The sequence below is a fragment of the Channa argus genome, chromosome 20 (assembly GCF_033026475.1).
Source record: "Channa argus isolate prfri chromosome 20, Channa argus male v1.0, whole genome shotgun sequence".
Classification (NCBI taxonomy): domain Eukaryota; kingdom Metazoa; phylum Chordata; class Actinopteri; order Anabantiformes; family Channidae; genus Channa; species Channa argus.
This window is the reverse complement of record NC_090216.1, coordinates 15301-36165: the sequence shown is the minus strand read 5'-3', so window position 1 is coordinate 36165 and position 20865 is coordinate 15301. Positions and strand designations below refer to the sequence as shown.

General features: G+C 44.3%; 1 protein-coding gene across 5 annotated transcripts in view; it reads right to left on the bottom strand.

Annotated features, from left to right (window-relative positions):
* Positions 1–17389, bottom strand: part of tcerg1l (transcription elongation regulator 1 like) — a 35731-nt gene extending 18342 nt beyond the window's left edge. Inside the window, exons 1-5 of one of the 5 annotated variants that reach the window (XM_067488881.1) lie at positions 17029–17389; positions 9256–10048; positions 7519–8810; positions 5233–5310; positions 5003–5138 (exon numbers count right to left, since the gene is read on the bottom strand). In XM_067488881.1, coding sequence (XP_067344982.1) covers positions 5003–5081 — 79 coding nt within the window. In that variant the 5' untranslated portion in view covers positions 5082–5138; positions 5233–5310; positions 7519–8810; positions 9256–10048; positions 17029–17389. Of the gene's footprint in view, positions 1–5002; positions 5139–5232; positions 5311–5588; positions 7497–7518; positions 8811–9255; positions 10049–17028 lie in introns of those variants that run through there. The other 4 variants (XM_067488879.1, XM_067488878.1, XM_067488880.1 and 1 more) reach the window with 4 other exon arrangements.
* Between the last annotated feature and the right edge of the window lie 3476 nt (positions 17390–20865).

The window sequence follows — 20865 nt, the reverse complement described above, 5'->3', positions numbered from 1 at the left end:
CCGAACGAGGACTTTAGGTAGTTTATTTCAAACTTCTTCTATTTCTCTACTTTGCTCTACATTAACCCCTTCTACTCCGAAAAGCCTTTTCTTTGTTTTACTATGTGTTTTCAGCAGATCCCTGTTCTCCTCCGCAGACGTAGGACATGGCGCCCTACTAGGGGACGACATATTTCTCTCCTGCGCACTCTCACCCAGACCACTTTGCCACCAGCCTCTTTTCTCTTTCCCTGTGGAACTGCCAGTCTGCAGTGAACAAGGCCGACTTCATTCCAGCTTTTGCTACACACTCAGCTGTTCACCTGCTTGCACTTACAGAAACCTGGATCACACCACAGAACACAGCCACCACAGCTGCACTCTCCACCAATTTTTCATTCTCTCACACTCCTCGCTCATTAGGCTGGGGGGGTGGGACTGGACTTCTCATCAATGACACCTGGAAGTTTTCCTCGACAGCACCACTCAGCAATCTGTCTTCTCTGGAATATCATGCCGTTAGGATCACAGCACCAATTGCAGTCCAGCTGATTGTGATATATCGACCACCGGGCCAGCTGGGGAACTTCGGCGATGGACTGGACATGTTGCTGTCCCACTTCCCAGAAGATGGCACTCCTCTCATCGTCATGGGAGACCTGAACATTCACCCGGACAAACCATAGGCGGCTGATGTGTTTGCTCTTGTAAACACATTTGACCTGAGTCTGGTCTCCACTCCTCCGACCCACAAAGCAGGCAACAATCTCGACCTCATCCTCACCCGGAACTGCACCACAGACAAAATTTTGGTCACTCCCCTGGATGTATCGGATCATTTCTTCATTCAACTCAGTCTTTATCCCTAGACTTTCGCAATCTCCTCCCACACTTGTAACATTCCGGCGCAACCTCAGGTCTCTCAACCCGGATCGATTCTCCTCGCTGGTCTCCGCAACTCTGCCCCCAACACAGGACCTCTCCATCTGCGATGCAGATGCAGCCACAGACAGCCTTTGCAATACACTTTCATCATGTCTGGATTGTCTCTGTCCTATGTCTTCGAGACCCGCCCCTCTCTCACCTTCTAATCCGTGGCTCACTGACGGGATCCGTGAACAACGCACCATGCTCAAGAGTGCTGAGAGGAAGTGGCGCAAATCCAAGACTCCATCTGCCCTTGCTGAGTATCAGAATCTCCTTGGACCTTTTTCTCACAGTGTCACCAGGGCAAAGATCAATTACTACCAGGAGAAGCTCAGCAACACCACGGACACCAGAAAACTGTTCTCCACTTTCAAATCACTCATCTACCCACTTTCACCTCCGCCATCTACCTCTCTCACTGCTGACAACTTTGCCAACTTTTTTACCAGCAAGGTGGCAGCCATCAGCTCACAGTTCTCTCCTCCAGATGATGACATCCATTTAACCTCTTCCAACACTGCATTGCTCTCATCATTTGCAATTCTGAATGAGGATGACGTATCCACCCTCCTCCTCTCTAATCATCCGACCACCAACACTCAATCCAATCCCTTCCACTCTTCTTCAAGCAGTTGCACCTGCACTAATGCCAGCTATTACACAAGTCATCAACACATCTCTCAAAACAGGGATTTTTCCAACCTCTTTCAAGCAGGCCTTGATTACCCCACTGCTCAAGAAGCCTTCTCTTGATCCCTCTGTAGTGGAGAACTACAGACCTGTCTCCCTCCTTCCTTTTCTGGCCAAGACTATGGAACGAGCAGTCTTCAACCAACTCTCAGACTTCCTTTCCAAGAACAACCTCCTCGATGTCAACCAGTCTGGCTTCAAGAGGGATCATTCCACGGAAATGGCACTCCTGACTGTTGTGGAATATCTTCGAGCTGCAAAAGCCACAGGTCAATCATCTGTCTTAATTCTACTTGATCTATCATCAGCCTTTGACACTGTTAACCATCAGATACTCTTGTCCACACTCTCTGACTTGGGCATCTCTGGATCAGCTCTAGACTGGCTTTGTTCTTACCTATCAGGACAAAGCTTCAAGGTATCCTGGCGGGGGCATCTTTCTAACTCTCATAGCCTCTCTACCGGTGTGCCGCAGGGCTCAGTTCTTGGTCCTCTCCTCTTTCCTATCTATACTTCATCCCTAGGTGCCATCATTCACTCACATGGTCTTTCCTATCACTGCTTTGCTGATGACACACAGCTCTTCCTGTCCTTTCCACCAGACGACTCCACTGTTTCATCACGCATCTCTGCCTGTCTCTCAGACATCTCAGCCTGGATGAGTGAGAGACATCTTCAACTCAACCTCTCCAAGACCGAAGTCCTTGTCTTCCCAGCCAGACCTTCGACACAACACCACATAAGCATCAATATTGGATATACAGTGATTTTCCCTACTAAGTCAGCCAAAAATCTGGGGGTGGTCATCGAAGACCAATTGAGCTTTAAGGACCACATCTCCTCAGTCTCTAGGGCATGCAGATTCACTCTCTACAACATCAGGAAGATCAGACCCTACATCACGGAATATACAACCTACCTCATTGTACAGGCGCTGGTCATATCTTGTCTCGATTACTGCAACGCTTTGTTGATGGGGTTACCGATATCCACAATAAAACCCTTGCAGATGATCCAAAACGCAACAGCTCGCCTCATTTTTAATCAGCCAAAAAAGACCCATGTCACACCACTCTTTAGATCTCTACACTAGCTTCCTGTAGCTGCTTGCATCAGGTTCAAAACTGTGTCTATTGCTCACAGGGTAGTTAACTCGACAGCTCCCGCTTACCTCAACTCACTCATTCAAGTTTAAAATCCTTCCCGCCTGCTGCGGTCTGCCAACGAACGACGTCTGGTGGTCCCAGCACCACACAGAAGACACCAAGCAAAACTTTTTAGCGCAATGATCCCACGATGATCGAACGAGCTACCAAACTCTGCACTCTCAGCAAACTCACTCCCAACATTCAAAAAACTGCTGAAAACAGAATTCTTCCGCATCTTCCTCTGCACTTAAATCTCTTAAAAAAAAAAATAAAATAAAAAATCCTTTCTACTCGCACTTGCATCTCGTAAACTGTGAACACTTTTCTGATAGGACTTTGCTTTGATGTTTCAAACGTGTTTTGAAAGCGTCTGCTAAATGACTAAATGTAAATGAGACTGCCTGTTTCTTGTTCTGGCCTGGTGGAGCCTCAGAACTCTCTGCCCTTCTCTTGGGTGGACTTTGATATCTCCCAAGAGACTTTTTTTCAGATCTAGAATTCCTCGACAGGCTGGCCATCTTCTGGAAGGATGATCCAGACTTTGCCCGAGAGGTGTCCTTCTATAAGTGGAAGTATTTTCCCTGGCCTATCACCCTAAAGGAACCGAACTCTTCAACCACCTTAGCTCCTGCTCGCAAGCCGGTCGACGCAGCCAGCGGTCCTGAAGGGTTTGCCCAGGTCAGTGCTATGACTTCGGTTCAGTTTCTGGAATGGGTTGACGCAACCTCTGGAGATCCAGTTCCTGTCGCGGCATTGAGGTCGGTGACCGCTTGTCCAGTTCCAGTTCATGTTTGTCTAGTTGCAGTTCCTGTCGCTTGTCCAGTTCCTGTCACGGCGCCAAGGTCGGCTGCCTCTCGCCCAGTTCCAATTCCTGTCCCTTTTTGTCCTGTCTCTGTTCATCCAGGTCCTGTCCTGGTGCTGGGGTCAGCTGATGCCCGTCAGGCTTAATTTCGTGTGGTTCTATGTCTGGGTTGGCCGAAGTCTCCAGGCGGGCCCGCTACTAGTTTGGTTCCTATCCTGTCTCCGAGTCAGCTGACTTTGTACATGTTGCAGGTTCCAAGCTGGTTGCCACCCCTCTTCTGGAGGTTGCATCTCCTGTTTTCCAGCTGACCAGCGCAGCAACTGTCCCTTTTCCTGGGTCAGCAATTGTTCCTTTGGAAACAAAAACTGGTCCTCCTGCCAGACCCCCGGCCCAGCCCTAGAGGGCTTCAGCCGTCCTTGCCCGCCTCCTCGCCCACCTCCGGAAGGCCCCACCATGGTCTTACCCAAGGCAGAGCCTTTGGCTATTAAGCTCCTTTCCTGTGGAAAGCTTAGTTAGTTATAGTCATGCTGCTATACCCTTAAACTACTGGGGGACCCACCCGCCAATGCACTGAGCTCCTTTTCTTCTCTTGTCCCTCTGACCTCTCCTCTAACCCCACAATTGTCACCACTGTATGATATTAACTCCCGTTTTTATACATTTTCAGACATTTTTAAAATTTAGTTTTCACTTTCTCACAAAAAACTGTATTAATGGGGAAAAAAATAATGTAAGCAAATGTAGTATTAGGGTGCAGCATAAGAAAATTGAATGGGGTGGAAGGTCTGAAATCTTTCTGAATGCACTGTATGTTCAGGTTGAGAATCCTCTCTCAACAGAGATTCACCCATCCCCTGGAATATTGAGACCACTTCACACATAATGATCCCTAGTCAGATGAAAGATGTTAGGAGTTGTCATCTTTAAATCCCAATATCTCTATGCCTTACTCTGACCTCTTTTATTGTTCAACTGAAAGGATTATTCAAGCCAGGTGAGTGACACAAGACCAGGCCAGAGGATATAGTTGGGTTCTATAGACAATATTCCTTAGACTGAAGAAGCTACTTGAACGAGGAGTGAAACATTTCCAACTCAGAATTCAGAAGACCAGTTATAGAGACCTAATTTTAGTCTCTTGCTTTCAGTTTTTAAATCAGCATTGCTCCTGTCATGTTGTTACTCTTTAATTTGTTGAAGAAAAAGATTGTGACTTCAAATAGACCAATTATCTTCACATTGAATGACACCTGGCCAATCATCCCACAACAACATGGCATCATCCCCAAAAGAGATCCAACCTCTTAAAGTAACTGGTTTGATTCCAGCTATGCTTCAAATCTTGATGAGCTCAGCTGATTTAGCCACGTAGAGCCAGGGTTGGTTGATTTCACTGTCATAGTCAAATAAATCCCTGACTCTTGCTTCAACCACCTTCATCAGTGGGGCATCTCACCTGAGAGTTGAGATGGGTTCAGTAAGAGCCGGGTCCTACGTGAATGTCCACCTGGTGCCTGCCATATTCGATGGGTCATGAGAAATTTTCCTCTCTGTGAGGATATTTCCTCTGGTGCGATCCAGCTTTCTTCTAGCTGCAAATGTGTTAGCATGTTAGCATGATAGAATGATGGTGTGTGTGTGTGTGTATTTGTGTGTGTGTGTGTGTGTGTGTTAGTTTGGGCACACCTTAGGCAGAGGCTGATGAGCCAATCGAGGGAGAAGAGGAGGGAGGCGAGGGAGAACGTCACCAGCAGGATGTTCCCACTGAAAAATAAAACAACCAGTAGAATGCAAAAATATCCATGCAACATAAAGAACCATTGAAATATACTAATCAAATACCCTGTCTAATTACCCCAATCGACCTGAGTCCTAAACTTACATCTTAAAAATAAATTAAGGATCAACTTTTTGAGTTTTATGTAATCCTTAAAATAAGATATTTGTATTGAGAAATAGAAACAAAAACTTTCTTTTTGTGCCAGAACCCAGCCTGGATAAATGCAGAGGGTTTTCAAATGTGTGAATCATGACTTCCACACCTGATCAGGCTTCTATACCGGCTAGGTCACGGCCCAGGTTAACAACAACCGGCACCGGTGCTGTTGACCAATAGGGAGTCGGTGGAAATTTGGCCATTGCTGGTTGAAGAAGGAGAGGGGGAAGGCGTGTTCGTAGGCTTAAAGAGAGAAGAGGAAAGCCAAGAGTGTAGGACTGACAGTAGGGACTTTGAATGTTGGGACTATAAAAGGGAAGGCTAGAGAGTTAGCTAACATGATGCAGAGAAATAATGTGTATATACTGTGTGTCCACACAAAGGACACCAGGTGGAAAGACAGCCACAGGATGACGATGTGTAAAATGATTGGTGGTGAGGAAGATGAAGAGGACTAAGGCAGAGATGGAAGATGAAAAAGGAAGAATGTTAAGTAGTTTTCAGGGAGAAGATGAGACAGGTTTAGGTGGTCAGGAAGTGCTTCCAGATGACTGGACAACTATAGCTAATGTGATCAGGGAGACAAGTAGGAAGGTACTTGGTGTTTATCAGGAAAAAGCCGCTTCCCTTTTTCCCAATAAACAAGGAGACTTGGTGGTGAAATGGTTGTGGACTCTGCATGTTTTACACTTTTTGACGACCTCTGATCTGCAATTTGCCCATTTCTGCTCTGCTTGTTTCTGCTCTCCCCAATTACTCATCTGTTCCTCCAATTGCACCATATGTTCAATCCCCTTATTGTCTCCGGCTACAATGCTCGGTCTCCCCACCTCTATCGCTCAGTAAACTGCATCGTGTAATCAGACTCCCCAGCCTTTGGATCACCAATCATCTATTTCCATAATTATCAATAAACTTTCTTAAACCTTTCCCTTGTGTCTGTGCTTCCGGGTCCTATCAGGCATGCCTACAAAACATTAAGGCATGGATGTCCCACAATTATTTACTTCAAACCTCAAACAAAATGGAAGTCATGGTATTTGGGATTAAAAATCTCAGAAATATGATGTCTGACCATATCATTACTCTAAATGGCATAAGTCTGGCCTCCAGTACTACTACAAGGAACCTTGGAGTTATCTTTGACCAGGATTTGTCCTTTACTTCACGTACAAAACAAATATCTAGAACAGCTTTCTTCCACCTACGGTACATTGCCAAAATTAGGAGCATCCTGTCTCAAAGTGATGTTGAAAAACTAGTCCATGCATTTGTTACTTCTAGGTTGGACTACTGTAAATCCGTACTTTCAGGATGCCCCAGTAACTGCCTAAAGAGCCTGCAATTTATCCAAAATGCTGCAGCCAGAGTGCTGACTGGAATTAGCATGAGAGATCATATTTCACCTTCACTAGCTTCTCTCTATTGGTTTCCTTTTAAATGTAGAACAGAATTTTAAAACCTGCTTCTTACATATAAAGCTCTGAATGGTCAGGCTCCATCATATATAGAAGACCTCATAGCACCATATCATCCCAGTAAACCACTTCGATCTCAGAATGCAGGCCTACTCGTGGTTCCCAAAATTTCCAAAAGGTAGAATGGGAGGCAGAGCCTTTATTTATCAAGCTCCTCTCCTGTGAAACCAACTCCCTGTTCAGATTCATTCAGTCATTGAGAGTTAGACATTGAGAGAGAGGTCATTCAGGCTCAACAGAACCAACCCGGCCCATCCTCTTGTCCCTCCAATTGTCTTTTTGCTCCAGATTTTCTCATGTCCAGGGTCTTACAGTGGTGTCACTCTTCCCACTTGTTCTGTCACGCTGGAGTAACTTGCACCAAGTTTGTGGTTCAACAGAGGTTCTGATGGCCGAGTTTGTTTCTGCTTGCCCTAAATGCACTCAAGCCAAGTCCAGCAACAAACCCCCTAGCGGCCTTCGTCAACCACTCCCCGTTCCCTGGCGCCCTTGGTCTCACATTTCTCTGGATTTTGTTACTCATTTACCCCCATCCTCTGGATTCACCGCCATTCTCACCGTGGTTAACAGATTCTCCAAGATGGCTCACTTCATTCCCCTTCCTAGGTTACCCACTTCCAAGGAAACAGCACAGCTTCTCCTACAGCACATTTTCAGGATTCATGGCCTTCCCCATGACATTGTCTCTGACCGTGATCCCCAATTTTCCATCAGATTCTGGAGAGAGTTCTACAGGTTGCTCAGGGTCACAGTCAGCCTATCCTCTGGATTCCATCCCCAGTCTTATGGTCAGTGTAAGAGATTGAATCGGGATCTGGGGAATGGCCTTCGTCTCCTCTGTTCTCGGGATCCCTCCTCCTTGTCCAAGAATGTAGTCCGGGTTGAATATGCACAAAACTCTCTACCATCATCTGATATGGGGCTAGCACCATACCAGACACTGTATGGATACCAACCACCTCTATTTAAAAGCCTAGAGAGACCAAGTATCTGCCCACCAATGTCACCTTGCCTGGAGATGAGCTTGTCAAGCCCTCTTACAGACTGTCCAGCGATATAAGCTTGCAGCTAACACCATTCACCTGCAGCCAGGTATCTAAAGGGGCAAAAACTATGGCTCTCTTCAGCAGATCTTCCACTTCGACTGGAGAGCTGACCTGGATTCTGCATTCTGAACCTGAGTACCTGTCTGACCCCCAGGCTACATAACTCTTTCTGATTATCTGAACTCTGCTTCATTGACTTGGATTCTGGATTGTGTTTCTCTCTGGCCTGGCTCAGAACTCTGAATTCATTATTGACTCTGTTTCTTGGATTGTGGACTCTGCTTGGTTTAATTGCTTGGTGTCGGCTTACTGCATATCAACCTGAGTTTTCTGAACCTGACCTTGTGCTCTATCATCTGGATACTGGATTCTTAGACCTGGACCTTTTCAGTGCTCTAACCCTGTTGTGCTTTGCCCCAGCCTGTCTCCTGTCTTCAGTGTTTTCTGTCCAGTTCCTGTTTCCTGCACCTGACCCAGTCTGCTCTGTGGACCTCAAACTCTCAGTCTACACATTGTCTCAGGACCTCTGATCTGGAATTTGCCCAGCTCTGCTCTGCCTGTTTCTGCTCTCCCCACTCACTCACCTGTTCCTCTACTTCACCATATTTTCAATCCCCTGCTGTCTCCAGCTACAATGCTCAGTCTCCCCTCCTCTATCGCTCAGTAAACTGCATCCTGTAATCAGACTCCCCAGCCTTTGGATCACGAATCATCTATTTCCACTTTTATTATCAATAAGCTTTCTTAAACCTTCATCTTGTGTCTGTGCTTCTGGGTCCTATTAGCTAAACCCATTACAGACCCCTGAAAGGGAACAGCCGAAAGGAAAAGAAAAGAAAAAAAAGAAAACATTTTAGATGAATCTGCATTGCTTTACTGCGTTTTTACTGATACAAGAGTAGACAGATTACAAATAAAGTTGCTAATAAGTGGCTTCAGGTATCCAAATTTAATGCGGTCTGCAGACGACAGAAGAAGCTTACACTGGACATTAGACAAATGAAGAGAAATAACCCACTTAACCTGCACACCCTAATTACTATCCATTAAACATTTATATATAAGCCAGCATTCCCAATTTTTGTTAGTTAATGAGGAAGTTTAGCAGCTACAGTTTGTGGGCAGCTAAGGATTGTGTGAAAACTATTCTGGTATGTTAAGCTACAAAAAAAAAAAAAAAAAAAACACCCTGAAAAACAATGAATTACAAACGTTAAGAACTAAAACTTCACCGTATGACGTGTGTTACCTGTATCAGGTGTCTGTACTCGGGTACCCACACAGTAGGGGGGTAGAAGACCAGAGGAGGTGTGGCCTGGATCCAGCTAGCCAACCACATCCAATGGGGAGAAGGGTCACAGGTGATGGAAAGCCAAGGGGAAGTGGTCATTGCCACACCAACTGGCTGACCTTTGAACCTGGACACTGGCAGCATCATAATGAAATCACAACCTGACAGACACAAAGACCAATCAGGGTCTGTATCAAACACACAGCAACAGCAACAGACTGATCATCATTCAGTAAAAGAGTGTCAAAAACTATATTTACTAATATCGGATGAAATTAAACTTTTCACAAGGACATTCCCATTCAAAAGTTTGATAAAGCAAATCCCAACCCCCAAACCTCCAAAAAGCTTGAACAGGGTTTTTTTTAATTATTTATTTTATTGTTTATTTGTTTATTATATCATCCTATACTATCAATTCAATTCAACTTTATTTATATACTGCCAATTTTACAACAAAGTCATCTCAAGACACTTTAAACTATACACTTTAAAATCTATAAATATGTATATACAGAACCCAACAATTCCCCCTGGAGCAAGCCCTAGGCAACAGTGGAGAGGAAAAACTCCCTTTAACGGAAGAATCCTCCAGCAGAACCATTTTCAGGGTGGGCGGCCATCTCCCTTGACCAGTTGGGGTGAGTGGAAAGTGAACAGAGAAAAGAAAAGAGCAACAAAAAGCAAGAACAAAATATCGGGAAGGTTGGTAGGACCAGTAGCTGCACGCTAGAAAACACCTGCCGGACACCTGCAGAAAGGGACAGAGAGAAGGAGACAGAGAAGGAGAAAGACGACTATCATATGTATCAACACTACATAAGTTCTTCATCACGTTTTATTCAGCCTCATCAATATTGAATAAATACTACAACTTTGCCATGGGAATACTGAACCGATAACTAGTTAAAGCAAAATCAATACATTATAAATACTGCATCACTGCCAGCATCATATACACTCCTCTTTAATACATCAATCATTCATCAGTATTTCAGTGACAAAAGGAAAATGATATTTCACTAAAGTTTAAGGAGGACAGATCTTTCAGTCTCATGTTAATAATGATTACCTGTCTGTCCTGTATCTATTTACTCTATTATCTTTACTGTATCTACCATAGTCTACGGTCTCTACTGCCTCTGTTGCATTTAGTGCCTTTGCTCTACTCACTGTCTCTTATGTCTTTTGAGCCACAGCTGCTTACCCACAGGGATCTTAATCTAGAGTTAGAATAGTTGTTAACCAACTGCAGGGTCAGTGGTTCAATCCCCAGATCCCCTTCTTTTTCTTCTTTTCCTTTCAGCTGTTCCCTTTCAGGGAATCATCTGCCTCCATTTAACCCAGTCCTCTGGATACTATTTTCTCACACTTACTAACTTCATGTCCTCTTTCACTACATCCATAAATCTCATCTTTGGTCTTCCTCACCTCCTGCCTAGCAGCTCCAATCTCAGCATCCTTCCACTGATATATTCACAGTCCTTCCTCTGAACATGTCCAAACCTCCTTAATCTGGCCTCTCTGACTTTATCTCCAAAACATCTAACATGAGCTGTCCCTCTGATGTTCTCATTCCTGATCCTGTCCATCCTTGTCACTCCCAAAGAGAACCACAACATCTTAAGCTCTGCTACCTCCAGCTCTGCCTCCTGTCTTTTCTTCAGTGCCACTTCCTCTAAGCCGTACAACATTGCTGGTTTCACCACTGTCTTGAACACCTTTGTTTTCATTCTTGCTGATCTCTTTTATCACACAAAACATCTGACATTTTTCTCCGCCTGTTCCAATCTGCTTGCACACGCCTCTTCACCTCTTTTCCACACTCTCTGTTGCTCTGAACCGTTGACACTAAGTACTAACCTCATCGTTCCACTTGGGTCCCTCTCATTCACACACATGTATTCTATGTTGTTGTGGCTAACATTTATTCCAGATCAGACCTCAATCTATCTAGATTTACCTCCACCCTGCTCTCACTACAGATCACAACATCATCTGCAAACATCATAGTCCATGGAGATTCCTGTCTAACCTCATCTGTCAGGCTGTACATCACCAGAGCAAAAAAAAGGGGGCTCAGAGTCGACATTGATGCAGACACACCAACCTTGAACTCCTCTGTCACACTGACAGCACACATCTGTTGTACTCTTTCTAGGCATGAAACCATGCCTAGAAATAACTGCTGCTTACAAATGCTCACCTCTGCCCTTACCCTAGCTAACACTACTCTTTCCCACCGCTTCATTGTATTGCTCATCAACTTTATTCCTCTGTAGTTCCCGCAGCTCTGCACATCTCCCTTGTTCTTAAAAATCGGCACAAGTACATTTCTCCTCCATGCCTGGGGCATCCTCTCACTCTCCAAGATCTCGTTACACAAACTAGTCAGAAACTCTACTGCCACCTCTCCTAGACACTTCCATACCTCCATAGGACCAACTTCCTTTTCACTCTTCCTCCTCTTCAACATACTCCTGACTTCACTCTTACTAATCTTTTCTACTTCCTTCTCCACACCAGTCACCAGTCAACTCTTCAGTTCTCCTTTCATCTTCCCATCACACTCCTGGCACCTGTCAGTACATTTCTCTCATTATCTAATCACCCTAATCTGCTGCACATCTTTCCCATCACTATCTCTCTGCCTCACCAACCTCTACAAATCCACATCTCCCTCTTTAGTGTTCAACCTAGCATACGAGTCCTCATATGCTCTTTGTCAAGCTTGATTTGACACCACCAAGTCTCTTTTTCCTCTTTCCTCTTTCTCGATGAAACACAGAGTACCCTGATAAAATTGGCTTTAGTTGTCCAGCCATCTGGAACCACCTCCTGACCACCCAGAGCCTCTCTCATCTCCTCCTTGAAAGCTACACATTCTTCCTTTTTCAACATCCTTCACTTCAATCTCTGCTCTGTCTAAGCCCCGCATGATCACATTTACTTCCTGTCTTGGACTTTTATTTTGTACCACTTTTTTTTCCAATTCCTGTTTCCTGTTTGTTTCTCCACCTTTACCACTCTGTGGTCACAATGGTTTTCACCTGTTCCCCTGCCTTTAAATTAACTCTCCCCTTGGTTCTCTGTCAGATCATTGTCTTTACTATTCATGCAATAGCCCGGCTCCCATTTTACCTGTCTCATGGTTTTTGGACTCTTGACTGGTTTCATGTGGATTTCCGTTACCTGCATCTTGGTCTGAAGTTTGGTGTGTTTTTTTATTCGTGTTCCCTAATTGTTCTTTTATTGTGTGTGTGTGTTTATGGTATTGTTGGTTTATGGTTTATGTCTTTATGGTATTGTTGTTTTCAGTCAGTGTTTGGTCCTTATGACATTTTTATCTTCAGTCCTTGTCCCTAGTGTTCACTTTTGGTCTGTGTCTTTTTGGTTTCCCTAGTCATTTTTTCCTAGTGTTCAGTTTGAGTTTTACAGTTTTTGTTTCACATTCTTGTTCAGTGTAATTGTTACCTGCTCTGCCCTAAACCAACCACAGTCTCACCAGTTCCCAACCTTTACTCTGTCCACCAGTTCCTGTTTCAACCCCACGAAAGAGAAACCTCCACCAAAACACAGCCTCCATGCAACGTACTCCTGACCTGCCAGTTCCTTTTCCTCAGCCACAGAAGGCGACACCACCATACTTAGGAAATCACCCACAAGACATCAGAGATCCCGCCAAACCTGTTCCTCCAGACCTCAAACTTCCAGCCATGCCCCTCACTCCAACACCAAATACAGTGTCGGGCTTAGAACAAAAAGAGTAATATCCTGTAGTCCATCAGATCCTGGTAAGTCTTTAAAAAAATGTAGGCCTACAGAGATCCCAGGGTTTGCTGTGTGGTAGCTCGTCAAATGGTGGAGATTATAAGGTCCAGATCTTACTACTGAGATCAGATCTTACTACTACTTACTACTCGGGCTTAGTTTGGATGAGCACAACTTCCTCCAGTCCAAGACTTCTCAGCTGTTCATGTTTTTGACCCTGAGTTGCTTAACAACCTGCCTGCCCATGCCCCTGAGTTTATCAGCACCCCTGAGCCTGCCTTTGGCCCTGGGTCAAGCAACAGTCTGTCTTCCCCAGTTCCTGTTTCTGGGTCGGCTGACTCCTCCTCTGTTCCTCTTTTGCAGATCTCCTTCCTATTTCTGTCTCCGAGCGGGTCGATGCCGCCCCCGGTTTTGATCCTGTCCCTGTTCCTGTCTCTGAGCGGGTCAACGCCGCCACTTCGGTTCAGCTTCTGGAGTCGGTCGACGCAATCTACGGTCCAGGGGGGCTTGTCCTATTCAACGCAGCCTATAGGGATCCTGCTCAGGCCTCTCCCGGTGCTGTCCCAATGCAGAGGTCAGCTGCCACTTGTCCAGTTCCTGTCCGTCCAGGTCCTGTTCCTGTTCATCTAGTTTTTGTCCCGGTTCGTACGGTGGGTCCATTTCTAGTTCCTGTTCGTCTAGTTTTCGTTCCAGTCATTGGGCCTGCAGGCATCACCCCTGATTCTGGTCACGTTCCTGTCTCTGGGTTGGCCGATGCTTCTCTTGTTCCTGTTTCTGCGTTGGCCGATGTCTCCAAGCCATTCGACGTCACCACTGGCTCGGATCCTGTCCCAGCCTTCAGGGTCGCCAATGCTTCGCCAGCCCCTGATCCTGTTCCTGCCTCTGGGTCGGACAACAGCCGTCCTGGTTCTGATCCTCATTTTGATCACCCTTTGGTTGGTTCCTGCTGTTCTACCTGGCCTCCGGAGGGCTTCCGCCACAGACACTGGCCTCCCAGCCGGACCCCCGGAGGGCTTCTGCCACTGATGCCGGCCTCCAAGCTGGACCCCCGGAGGGCTTCCGCCACTGATGCTGGCCTCCCAGCCGGACCCCCGGAGGGCTTCTGCCACTGATGCCGGCCTCCAAGCTGGACCCCCGGAGGGCTTCCGCCACTGATGCTGGCCTCCAAGCCGGACCCCCGGAGGGCTTCTGCCATAGATGCCGGCCTCCTGCCGGACCTCCTACCCGGCCCCCGGAGGGCTTCAGTTGTCATCACCAGCCTCCAGCCCAGCCTCCTCCCAGTCCTCTAGCCCGACCTGCCTCTGACCAGCTGTCCCAGACAGGCCTTCAGCTTCACTTCCTGTTCTGGACTTTTATTTTGTAGCCCTTTTACCTATGTCCTGTTCCCAGTTCATTGCTCTAGCTTCACCACTCATTCCCTATCATTTCTGTTTGCACCTGTTCCCCTCCCTATTTAGACCCAGCACTCACCACAGTTCCCTTCTAGATCCTTGTCTTTTCTGGATGGAAAACCCTGTCTTCAGGTTGCCTGACTTGTGTTATTTGGACGCTGTTGCCTGCCTTCCTTTGGTCTGAGGTTTGGTGGTCATGTTCCTTGGTTAGCTTTTTTGTGTGTTCTGTTTGGTTTGCTGTTACTAGCTTGATGAGTTAGTGCCCATCTTTTATTCAATTTTCTGAATCTACAGCTATTCAGCTTTATCCTCGTTAGGTTGAATGAATTGGTTATTATTCCTTTTCCTTGATCTTTCTGAATAAAGTTCACCGTCTCGCTGTGTTTACTCTTGGGTCTGTTCCCGTACACACTCGTGAGATAATCAAGAACTAAAACACAGACAATAACAAAACTATCCAGTCTAAATACAGAACATATAATTTAAATACTATAGATAGAAAAGAAAACACAAGCCAATCAATATATAAGTACACAATAGGGTGTCTTAATGCTCCACTAAAAGAAATGCCCACTTAAAAGGTCTTTTGAGTTATAATTTAAAATTGTATCTGCATTTTGACACAGTTATAGTGGAAGACCATTCTATAAAATAAGTGCCACAACTGGAAAAGGCATGGTCACCCCATATCCTATACTTAGTGCGAGGGACTGCCAGTAGGCTCTGACCCTGTGAACATAAAGATCTAGATTGCCTATATGGCTTAAGGAGGTCTGATAAATAAGGTGGAGCAAGGCCTTTCATAGCTTGAAAACAAAAGTTAAAATCCTGGATTTTACCAGTAACCAATAGAAAAAAAGATAAAATTGGGGTGATATGTTCATTTATTGGAGTATTTGTTAGGAAAGATGCTGCAGCATTCTGTACAAGCTGCATGGGAGCTAGTAATTTGGTAAATCCACTATATAAAGCATTACAACAATCCAAACAGGAGCTAATAAATGCATTGACAGCCTTTTCTAGCACACCTATTTTTGGGTAGTTTCTCCCATTCTTCTTTGCAGTACTTCTCAAACTTCATGAGGTTAGATGGGGACATCAGTGCACAGCAATTTTCAAAACTCAATCAGGTTCAAGTCTGGGTAATAGCTGAGCCACTCAAGGACGTTCACAGAGTTGTCCTGTAGCCACTTCTTTGTTATCTTGGCTTTGTGCTCAGGGTCTGAATTTCACACAGGTGGACTCTAAGGAAGTTGTAGAAACATCTGAAGGATCATCAGTAGAAACAGGATGCACCAGAGCTTAATTTTGAGTGTCATGGCAAATGTCATTAATTAATTAATTAATTAATGCTTACCTGTGATTTTATAAAGTTTTTATTTTTAATACATTTGCAAATATTTCAAAAAGAATTCTTTCATGTTATCAGTACGGGGTGTTCTTTGTAGAATTTTGAGGAAAATAATGAATGTTAACCATTTTTGAATAAGGCTGTAACATAACAAAATGTGAAAAAAGTTAAGCGGTGTCAATACTCTCTGAATGCACTATATGCAATTTAGTCTAGCCTCATTGGTATTAATTGGGTGTCTGTAGACACAATACCAAAATGTTAAAAAACTAAACTAAATTACAAAGGAAATGTGTAGTATAAAGAATGTAATAGAACTTTTTTACAAAAACTGGAAGTACTTAGCGAATTGCTTACCTTATTTCAGCTTTAGGCTGTGAAGGGCAGTGACACGGTAACAATGGATTCTTCTGTCTATTAATAAGATTACTGTTCCACTTTGCTCAGCAATATAGGTTATGGAAAATAGCAACTATCAAGAGTACAGTATGTCTGTGAATGTGGCCAATAACTTACATTTTAGCGTTAATGTATATATTTTAAGAAATCTGTTATGTGCACACATTAATTGTGGCCCATATGAGATATCCCTTTGCTAAACTTGTGCCATCCCAGATAAAACTTTGTAAAACTGCCTCTGTATACACACACACACACACACACACACACACACACACACACACACACACACACACACACCACACCTCTTAACCTTAAAACATACATTCCAATTTGTTAGGACCAACAAAAGGCCAAAACTTATAGGAGGGAAAAACGTTTTATTTCTCTAAACTTGTCACAAATAGAAACACACACACACACACACACACACACACACACACACACGAATGCCTCCTATTTTATCTGAGTTCTTCTTAAAGAAGGGTTTCATAATTATAAAATGCTACAACAGGTAAACTTATATAATGTGTTTTAATCAATCAATATTTACATCACACATAATTATCTTCAGTATTATAAATTAAAGATCTAGTTAAATACTTTAGTCAGTAAATTTAGATGGTATGTGTTATGTGAACACATGTGTTATATAAATGACAATGGGCTACAACCTGCAGAATCTAACGTGACACCAGGAGCACTTGGACTTGAAGCCTGTGTATCTGAGCGTGTAGCTTCAGTCTGTAGTTCGGTGGGATGTCATAGGTTAATAATGGGTTCATTAAAAAGGGTTAAATCCCGATATCTGTCACCCACCGAATTGCGGAGTTTCTCCAGCTCGTGTACCACTAAGACTCCTCCGGTTCTGTCACGTCCTAAACGTCGGCTTGGTCCTCCAGCGGCTGCTGTCTCAGGTCTTCACAAAGGTCCGCACATCATCCTCTCACATGTGAATGTTCAAGTAGAAATAACGCAAACGTTAAATACTGACGGACAGACGGAGCAAAAGACACAGTCCCGGTACCAGCGAACACGCCGCGCGCGTTTGCGGCGGAGAAAAGATCCGACGTCTGTGGGTGCGCGAGCAGTAGAGCCTCCTACGGTCACGGAGTCTCTCTCCTCCCACCTCTCTGTCTCCCTGTGTCTGACACAAACCGATTAAACCTTCGGTAAATGGAGTCTGAGATCATCAAGCCGCTCCACAGTGTGTGTGTGTTTCAGAGAGTGAGATGACATGATTAAACCGACGAAATAATAAATCAATAAATAATTGGCTTAAAAAAAGTACAATTGCCATAAAAGTGCAAATTAGATTATTAAAAAGCTACATGACGCAGCGAACTACATGTTTTTCCTGGGCTTTTTATTCACACCATCATTTATCATATGTCCACACTCCTGTAAACAAATCGACTCTGGTTGAATCATAATAATAATCATGTTATCGTGCAAAAAGTCAGTCAGTTAGTGCTGAGTATTCAGTTTATAGCAATTTGGATTTTTAAAAATATTTTAGATTCTTAATTTTTGTAGGTCAGAAATTGGAGCTAATCGTTGTTACTTACTATTTTAACTCCCTTTACAGCACAAGATTTAGGTATCTTTGTGTTTTACCTGTGCATTTCATGTTCAAATGATTGTGGATTTGATCAACTCCGACGCATGTGGCAGGGCATCCAGGCGATCACGAACTACAAGACAACATCACCTGCTTGTGACCGTGACGCCTCCCTCCCAGATGCGCTGAATCACTTCTACGCCAGGTTTAAGGTACAGAACAATGTGAAGGCGAGGAAGTCCACCACTCCTCCCAGTGACCAGGTGCTCTGTCTAACCACAGCTGAAGTGAGGAAAACTCTATGCAGAGTTAACCCACGGAAGTCTGCTGGACCAGATAACATTCCTGGCAGAGTGCTCAGGGAATGCACAGAACAGCTAGCGGATGTCTTTACAGACATCTTCATCTATACCCATTGTTCCTGTTCCCGTCTCCTGCCTCAATGACTATCGTCCTGTCGCGCTCACACCCATCGTGATGAAGTGCTTCGAGAGGCTCGTCATGAGGCACATTAGGTCCCAACTCCCAACCTCCCTGGACCCCATGCAGTTTGCGTATCGTTCAAATCGTTCCACGGACGATGCCATCTCCACGACCCTCCATTTGGCCCTCACCCACCTGGACAATAAGGACTCATACGTACGAATGCTGTTCATTGACTTCAGCTCAGCATTCAACACAATAATTCCTCACCACCTGATCGAGAAGTTGAGCATACTGGGCCAGAACACCTCCCTCTGTAACTGGATTCTGGACTTCCTGACTGGGAGACCTCAGTCAGTCCGGATCAGGAACAACATCTCCAGCACCACCACACTGAGCACTGGGGCCCCTCAGGGCTGTGTGCTCAGGCCTCTGCTGTTCACTCTGCTGATGCACGACTGTGTAGCAATGCACAGCCCGAACCACATAATCAAGTTTGACGATGACACGACCGTGGTGGGTCTAATCAGCAAGAACGACGAGTCAGCTTACAGAGGGGAGGTGCAACGGTTAACAGCCTGGTGTGGAGCAAATAACCTATCTCTGAACGTTGACAAAACTAAAGAGATGGTAGCGGAGTTCAGGAGAGCACAGAGCGACCATTCTCCACTGATTATCGATGGATCATTAGTGGAGATCGTCAAGAGCACCAAATTCCTTGGTGTTCATCTGGCAGACAACCTCACTTGGTCAGTCAACACCAGCTCCATCACCAAGAAAGCCCAGCAGCATCTCTACTTCCTGAGAAGGCTGAGGAAAGCCCATCTCCCTCCCCCCATCCTGACCATGTTCTACAGAGGGACCATTGAGCAGCTGCATCACTGCCTGGTTTGGGAACTGCACCATCGCGGATTGCAAGACCCTACAGAGGATAGTGAGGACAGCTGAGAAGATCATCGGAGTCTCTCTCCCCTCTATTATGCGCATTTACACAACACGATGCATCCGCAAAGCCAACAGCATTATGGACGACCCCACACACCCATCACACACACTCTTCACACTCCTGCCATCAGGAAAGAGGTTCCGAAGCATTCGGGCCGCTACATCCAGACTGTGCAACAGTTTTTTTCCCGCAAGCTATCAGGCTCCTCAACACACAAAACTGAAATTGTTTTGTAGCACCTTGGTTCTTGGAGGAACGTTATCTCGTTTCTACTGTGTACTGTGTACCACTGTGTATAGTAGAAATGACAATAAAAGCCACTTGACTTGACTTGACTTGAACATAACAGAGGGTCATTCCACTAACTCAACCTGAAGTTAAGCCAAAGTGTCAGAAGTGAGATTGCTATTTTCTGTAAGGAGGATGTTGTGACTAATTCCTAAACATAAACAGCCATTAAAGTGCTGCTAGCATGACAGTTTGTATAGAAGTGAGTTTTTTAAGGAAAACCCTGACCATGATTCAGGTTTATTACAATAAACGTCTATTATACAGTTAAAGCCGGCTCATCATCCAAACATTTTCATAAATTTGTATTGTACGGAAAAGACTCAAAATACAAACAGGCAATATTTAACCCTCCGGCATTTTTGAACATTTTTCTTTTTTTGATTTGGTGATCATTTTGGCTACAGCTTGTGGCATGAATTTTTAGTTATAACTTGTCTTATAACTAACTAATAAGTAATAACTTGTCTAAAATGTTGTCTTTTACTCTTACATGTTAACTCTATTGATGCATTTTGCACCCTCTGGACACCATGGCAGAAAGGTACATGTACAAAAAAACTACTATTAAATCATCACATCATTTATTCTGCCTTTTTCATAAATCACTTCAACAACTCCAAACTTGCTCAAAACTAACAAACTTTAAAACATTTTCAGGATTTTAACACTTTAATCCCAGTTTAAGTATTTCAATAATTAATTGGTGGTGATTAGAGTCTTGGATATGTCAAAGATTAGCAACAAAATTGAGTTGATTGCATTAGTACTTTTTATGTAGTGCCAGATACCCCCTCTGGACACTTTTGTAGCCAAAAACACCGAATTGACTTCCATTAAAACCTTCCATCATTAATCTCACTACCATTACAGTATAAAACCATGCATTTTTGTAATGTCAGCATTTCATTTTGAAGAAAAGTAGTGATATCTGAAATTTTTACTGTATTTCATCAGATTCAACCATTTTCCCATTGTATGCTGATGCATGAAGTTCTTACATTTTTGCCAGTTATATTGAGGAGCCACGTGCCTTAAGGGGGGCCCAAGATGAAACGGAGTGAACAATCAGATCATCATCTACCCTTAGTTTGCGTCTTTACAGAAAACTAAAACTGCAGCAGGAGACTGAGCCCAACACGTGAAAGTCCAGCAAGTCACATCATCAGACACTGTCCTCTACAGTCATGTTATTTGGCTCCATATATTAACAAAATCACTACACGTTCATAGAGCAGTACTGGCAATAATAGTGTGGTATCACAACAGGAGATTATGTCGGTATTGTGTGTTTGTGTATGTGTTGGATCACTTCTATTATGGGGATAATTATATATTGTGTGTGTGTTCATCAACAAACACAAATCGTGTGTTTGTTCTCAGTAATTGTTTCAGGCTGTAAACACCCTGAGCTAATATTGACAGCAGGAGATTAACT